This window comes from Nematostella vectensis, chromosome 4, assembly GCF_932526225.1.
Source record: "Nematostella vectensis chromosome 4, jaNemVect1.1, whole genome shotgun sequence".
NCBI lineage: Eukaryota > Metazoa > Cnidaria > Anthozoa > Actiniaria > Edwardsiidae > Nematostella > Nematostella vectensis.
This window is the reverse complement of record NC_064037.1, coordinates 8,302,943-8,310,447: the sequence shown is the minus strand read 5'-3', so window position 1 is coordinate 8,310,447 and position 7,505 is coordinate 8,302,943. Positions and strand designations below refer to the sequence as shown.

At 37.7% G+C, this 7,505-nt stretch overlaps 1 protein-coding gene across 1 annotated transcript; it reads left to right on the top strand.

The window, feature by feature from the left end:
* Positions 1 to 230: 230 nt before the first annotated feature.
* LOC125556772 lies at positions 231 to 6,590 on the top strand. The gene is made up of 13 exons (XM_048726172.1): positions 231 to 961; positions 1,316 to 1,681; positions 2,118 to 2,406; positions 2,638 to 2,768; positions 2,967 to 2,974; positions 3,041 to 3,067; positions 3,452 to 3,781; positions 3,946 to 4,051; positions 4,263 to 4,355; positions 4,671 to 4,781; positions 4,854 to 5,159; positions 5,458 to 5,628; positions 5,998 to 6,590. The coding sequence occupies exons 1-9, from the start codon at positions 832 to 834 to the stop codon at positions 4,283 to 4,285; spliced, it is 1,410 nt and encodes a 469-aa protein (XP_048582129.1). The 5' UTR covers positions 231 to 831; the 3' UTR covers positions 4,286 to 4,355; positions 4,671 to 4,781; positions 4,854 to 5,159; positions 5,458 to 5,628; positions 5,998 to 6,590.
* Positions 6,591 to 7,505: the final 915 nt, after the last annotated feature.

Below are 7,505 nucleotides of genomic sequence, written 5' to 3'. Positions count from 1 at the left end.
AGAATTTACCATTAGACTCTTGACAACTTTGACAGCCATATTCACACCAGGAATTGTGTTTGTTAACTTTGATGTACTACATAATTTAAATTATTGAATAAGGACTGGATCCATTTGGTTGGTACAATAAATAAATCTCAGTAAAGAGCAGGATCCTAGATCCCCCCAAAATACCTCAATCAGTCAACACAGAAGGTGTTCAATGCTGGCTCCGCTTTTAGGCAGTGCCTAAATCTATATATTAGGTAAGCACGCTTCAATTACCAATTATTGCTAATCCAAAGGCAAAATGGCAAATAAGGCTCGGCTACAAAGCATATTGTTGCACTTCATTTTCAATATGGCGGAAGGCAAGCGAGCACCGAAGAAGAAAAAACTGACTGAAGCAGAGCTTTTCCTTGAGTTAGGAAGTACTTTAAAGACAAAGAAGAGAAAAAAAAACTTCTAAGCCCTATTTCATGAAATTTCAGAGAGATCCAGTAAGTGGGAGGAGAACTTTCAAAACCCCTTACCGTTCTGTACCCAGAACCAATCGTACCGGCGCGAGCATCTCTGCAGGTTAGCATCGTTAAACTTACTGCCTAAGGCTTAAAACTATGCTTGATGATCCATGTTGGCATTAAAATGTGGAATCCAGATCTTGAACTTCAAATAATAACCATTTAGAAATCTACTATTGCTCAGTCATTGCAAATGTTTGACCTATAACATGTGCTTCTTTTTCGAGTTTTCTACCATGACAATTCAAAGCCAGCAATCTAAGTGTCGTTTACTATATGTTTAGAACTATAACTTGTTGATTATAAATAAGCTAATTACTGCGTGTCTCTGATGAAATCAAGACCTAGGTTTGTTACCTGTAATGATGGCATGATACAGAATTTCCTGTGGTTGTTACCGTTGTGTTGTTTAGAAGAATACACTTATATGGAAGATGAAGCCGAAAGCATGGAAGCTACAGTTTAGTAACATTATATTATAGTGGTGGCTAGCTCAAAAGAATCTACTCCTTTGGTCTATGTTCCTTTACCTCCAATGGTTTTCATTCCTTCTATTTTTTATTCAAGAATCTTGTTTTAGCTTATTGTAACAGATCTAAATGTTATCCTGAATATATATATAAGAGCGTGGTTTTAGAAAGAAAGAATGTCATACAAGGGCAAATATATTCTCCAATCCACTTACATATCTTCTCTTTCACCAAATGATCTAATCTCTGTAAAGCCACAAGATCCATTTCCTTTTTCAGTTTTTGTTGTTTTAAGCTCTGTTTAATGCATGATCTTACCCCAGCCCTTTAATCTTGTAAACACAGATACTCTTGACAGTATTATCAAAGACACTGAAGAGATTTTGGAGAGCTGGAAGCAAGAGAGGCTTAAAAAGGCTTGGAGTAAACGAATGCAGGCAGTGAACATTAGCTGGGAGACATCCAGAAAACTACTGTTTGAAGCTGTTCTCTCGTCCAAGGCCACCATTGCACAAACGTGCTCAGTATGTCATGGGAAGAACTCCATCATACGTTGTCAAGATTGTGTTCACAATTTTTTGTGCCAGTCCTGTGATGATTTTGTACACACAACTTCACCCCTGCATGATAGAGAAGCCATCTTGGGTGGGTACTACCGCTCCATTTTGCCAACAGAATATATAGATGTGACCGGGGCTTTAGCCAATAAAAGTAAGTATAGTATAAAATCACAGTAGTCAGATCTATTTGCTGTGTGTTATATTTATGCCAGATCCTTAAAAAAATTGAACTACTCTATGGCAGTTACCAGCAATATTTACTACAGTACCCTATTTCCTAGATTGTCATCTGCCACTGCATCCACAGCAATGTTCATGTGGCAATAAAATGGAAGCCAAGTACTCTACTGGACAACATATTATAGTTACTTCGAAAGGTGAAATACTTTAGCAGACCAGTGGATCACAAGACTGCAGGTCAAGTGATTTGTATCTGCTCAAGAATTTCCCCCAACAAACACAAGCCTGTTGAAGGCTAGAAAATAATTGGATCACACAATAGCCACAATGCCAAATTCCTGTATTTCAAAACGCAAAATAGTTTTTCTGTAGAAATTGACTTCAACTTTTGTTTTAATTTTTTGCAGTGAGATTTGACTCCAGCATAGTTAGTCATTATGCATGCAGTGTTTGTAGTACAGAGGTGGATTGCAGCATCACAGCAGTTGATGTCATCAGAAATGGTTATTGGCCAGGAACGCCCACAAATATATGCCACATTTTTTCCCAGGATCTATTTCTATTTTGGGACCAGCTACAGGAACGAATGCCAGGCGTATCTGAAAGGGCTTTGATGTCAAGTCTTGAAGACTACTCTAAGGAGAAAGGGAGGATAAGAAATAACTTCCAGATAGAATTAAGCAATTTTGCATACAGGTTAGAGGTGTTAAAACCACAGTAGAACTCCTACTAAGATAAGAAGCTAAGCTGGCTTTTAATAATATAATAAATTAATGAACTGCCAAATATTAGTTTAGATACCTGCGTAACACACAGCTCATAACCATACACGATTACTTTCCTTGTGTAACAATTTAATGTAAAAAAAACTCTTCTTTTTCAAATAAAGGTTTATTAACTGTGTATTGTTTTGCTATTTTTTTTTAGATTGGAACAATCAATTTCTCAACATTCAGCAGGAGCTTCAAGGAGTGGAAGTTCTGTTGCTATGAAATCGACCAGCTTGCTGAGAGAAATTGGATGGAGTGCCCTCCCTGCAGGGACAACACTCTGCACATGTTGATGGCAACATGAAGTTGTACTGCTTCAGTGCAGCAGGAAGGTAATCATCAGCTGGTTATTTGGATAATACATTGTATATGATAAAAAAAGGTTGTTTTTGAAGTCTTACATCTCTGTTTTAATGATGATTAAAGTAATTCAAAGGTATTTATAAAATACCATTTCTTTTTTACTGATTGTCGCCATATTTATAGTCAACAGCGTGAGAGCTATTATAAAGAAGCATTCATTGCATCTAAGGAGAAAGTAAACAAACATGGTGGAGAAGATTTATGAAGGATCAAAAGTAGGAGAGGTACAGATCTGTGAATGTCTACATATACCATAAAAGGTCTATTGTATAACTTTATGGGGCATTGTTGGGCATTTTACAGGCTTTTTAATGAAAATAGACTTAATTTATTCTTTAATACCCTATACAATAGAGTTATTATAATAGTGATAGAGTTGAGGTTCTTGGGCATAAATATGTTTTTGCCCTTCTCAGGATAAATTTAAGTCGAGCCAAAAACATTTATGCCTGAAACCTTAACTATATTGTTATATTTAAACTTCAAGGTAGCAGGTCAGCAGGTGTACAAATATAAAACACCACATACAACTGTATGTTTATACTGTGACTCTAAGAAAATTAAACGTGTTACACTTTCTGATATGTCTGACCTGTCATACACTATAGGCTAGAGACAACAGACGTGGTGATACCGAATGGAAGGCTGCCAGTAACAGTGCCCGTAAAAAAAGAAATGTGGACGAGACAGGTTTAGAGATACTTGGATGTAGACACAGCATTGCCCAAGCTGCTGTAAACATGTACCAGGGAGAGCTATATGGGTATGCCCATTATCTGCAGAGAACATTTGTTATACCAAGAAAAGTTCAATTTCTATGGTATGATATTGTTGGCAAGTTCTGGCCTTGGGTTTGTAAGCATGATGTAGCTGCTACAGAGACAGTTAAGCCAGCTCTTTCTGTGATTCATGCAAAGGCACACAGTTGGAAATGTCAGGTAAGGAGTTCTTACAACCTCTTTGTTTATCACAGTAATTATATCCACAAAGAAACCAGTTGTTTATTTTTTTTAAATTTACTAGAATGTCAAAAGTATCAATTATTTTTACATGGCAATTGTCTTTTAGTTTTAATAAATAACAAAATGTATGCCTTTTCCAGGTTATATGCTGCAGACGATGGCAAGTTAAAGCATGTGGAACAACTGGCGAGGAAGTTGAGCTAATAAACAGCCATTTCTCCAGACTTGGGAACATGCTTCCAGAGAGTACGATTCAGATTAAAGTCTATTTCATACAACTTATATTTTTATATAGGTCATAGCAACTCATGGACATTTTCACAGATATTCAGTTCATTCGATTTGTCATACTAATGTTTTTTTTAAATGTATATAATTTAATATATATGCGTAATGTTTTAAAACCTATAAGAAATATGGTAGAAATAATAAAATTAATGTTTTCTTAATTTTGTAGGCCGGGATGAGGTTACTGACTGAGCATGCTCTTGCTTGGAATAAACGCAAGATCCTACGTATGGCTGACGTCATCTGTAAGAGATACCTTAATGTAAGTATGTCTGGTCAATACGGCAAATGAAAATACACACACTTTGTGGTCAATAAAGCCAATAATAACTTAGGTTAAGGGAGCTCGATGGAAGAAATCTGTCTTCTTTCAATGTAGAATGTAATGTTCAAAGATGAAAAAGATATGAAAAAAATTGGTATTGAATCAAAGCTTCAATTTGATTCATTGTCCAGCACACAAACATTATTACCAATAAAAACACTCCCAATGTTCTATATATAGTTCAACAATTGTTATTGCCTGCTTATGAATATTTTTTTATGTTTTATATTGTGTCTTACCATATTGTTACAGGTTGTTAAGCAGTTATCCCATGCCAATAAAAAGCTCTCGGCCCATCTCAAGGATATTGGAGTATCAGAGAATGAAATAATTGGATGGAATGAAGAAGTTCAGAAGCTAAGGGTAAGTAATTTTGATCCAGCCATCATCATTTCGTGTGGCTTAAAGAACCTGTTGTGTTTTTTATATATCCAGGGGAAGAGCAGAGACATAAAGTGCACGGAAAGATGTCTAATCAGGAGATGGTATTTGTAGAGAGTGTCTTGGGGAAGACAGAACGTTCAGAACAGGAAATCGGGCTGATGCGTCATGCTTCGGCACTATACCGGAGGGAATTTGCCAGGCTAAAGTCTAATCCAACAAACAAAGAGATACAAACAGAATTAATCATTCCTTGAGAAGCAACACTTACTGTAAATGTCATTAGACATTTGAAGGCAGCCATGCAAAACGCTCATTATAGTATCGCACAGCTGTCTTTGAACATTGCAAAATTATCTGGTAAGTATTGGCTAAAAAGAGTAGTGGAATAGGTTGGTAACGTCCCAGTTTTTGGAAAACTTTCCCAAGGTTAAATAAGAGTCTTATCCAGTTAAATGTCCAAAACTACCCGTTTAGCATTATTTTTTAGATTAAAAAAAACTAATAGCCCCATCCTGTCTTTTTGGAGCTGGGCCCAGGTTGTTAACTAAGCTTTTAAACCCAACGGGATATGCTGCAAAAATAGTTTTAGAAGTTGATGGGTTGCTTTTAAAATAAAGTGGTATATTTATGATAACATGATTGTCAATCTTTATAGATTCTTCTAAACAACGATCTCGCCTGAGAAAAAAGATTTCCCAAGAGAAACGTGGACTGAAGGAGCTAGTTAGTTCGTATAATCTGCTGGTGGAAAACTATATCTCGATAGAAGACGTCGAAGCCGGGCTATTTCCATGGCTCTTCGAATATGAAGTAACCAACAGATCAGGTACACAATCAGCAATAGAAGTAGAGATATTCACCTTTTGATAACCAATTTGGGCAACAGTGAATCGCATGAATACAGTCCAGCAAACCAGATGACGCTACTACGTCAGGAGAAACTAACGAAAGGGTAATTTTGTTATAAAGATCTACGAAATAACACTAAGAATGGTTACCTCGTCGTACTTGAAAATAACATGTAGCTCTCTGTGTGGCTGTGCACGCGATCCTAACTTAATGAATCAATTGTGGCTTTTATAATAATTGGAAAAGTATATGTTGCTTGGTAATTAAGATAGGCCAAGTAACATCCTTTGCTTATCCGATGATAGCAATTAATTTTAATTAATACACTGTTACGTTGACATTGTAGGAAAGATATGCTACTGATTCCGAGAAAGACATTGTCATCAGAGGGCAATTGTCTGTCACACAGATGGGGATCGACTTCGCTCTTTGTCAATTGGCTTGTGGTACTGCTGCATTCAAGAAGTTCATTGACGTTAACGCCTCCAGCGACGATGACGATAACGTAGATGATGACGGAAGTGATGATGACTTGTGGTTTGAAGGCGAAGATAGCGACGATGAGACCAATGATGTGGATGTAGCCCCCGTCATTAACGAATGCTCCCTGCAATCTATGTCGGACTTAAATAAGAGTTACATCTGGAAATATCCTAAACAGTTTAGTCAGGGCAGCATCGACGGATGAAATGGTAGTAACGCGTGCACCGTGATAGCTCTTGTGATAGGATATAATTTGATAAGAGAAGACCTGTCCTTTCCGGCCAACGACAGTCCTATTTCTCCACTATGGATAACGTTATTGCATCAGTCCATGGTGTCGGGAAATAACGTGTATGATAGGTTCAAAGATTCTCCAAAGTCGAGTTATCTATCTGTGGAGGAAGCTTGCGATATCTTGTCTCGTTGTTATACTATTAAATCAGAGAGGCCATTGCCTGTTCGACTCCAAGACTCACATCGGCCCTCGACCATAGCATGGCAGATTGAACAACTCGTTACGCCCGGCGTGACAAAGTTAGCAGCCCTAATCATATATGGGAAGACGTCTCTCTTCGTTGTCTGCCATCATGACATTATTTGAACACAATTTGAAAATTTGGGTTGTACGCCCCCTCCTCCTCCCCCCAATATTTTTGGGCTTCCGCCTCCCATGTGAACGATGATCATAAATTTTAGTGTGTGTAAAAAATAATACCCAACGAATTATTAAGGAGTCTTCAGCGGGGGAAGGAAGATTTTTACTCAAGACACCTTAAAATTTTAAAGCCCCCTTTTCATTGTAAACATTTTTTCGGTGCCCCCCTTATATAACCCCAAAATGTTCTTTCTCTTAGAAGGGCTCCCGAATGGTCACACGAAATTTCGATGTGCTCGCCGTTTTCGGCTAATGCTCGCGCATTTATTTCGCATGCTCGCGCAAACTTTTCCGCCTAAAAATGCTCGGTCTCGCATAAAAAAAACGGGGTGCTCGCAAAAGACCATTCTTGGGGCCCTCTTAGAGGACATTTTTTTCGGAGTCCCCCTTTTGTTGGTCTAAAATTTTCTGAGCCCCCCCTCAATATCTTCCCTAACCCCCCCACCCCCCACCTCGGTGTATTTAATGATCACTCCCTTAGGAAGAGAATGTTCTTCCTAAGATGCTCAATAGCAATAATAACACAATTTTAGAACGCATCAGAGTAACAAAACAATATTTTGCTGCTATCTGAGCCTCGGCATATGTTCTCAGGTTAAAAAAAATTGAAGATATCTCAGGCTGGACGTGTGCACTCAACATTTTGCTTGCCTTTGCACCGAAGCGAGGCCAACGTTATTGATTCAACGATCTTACATTTGTTTTTCTTTTTTTTT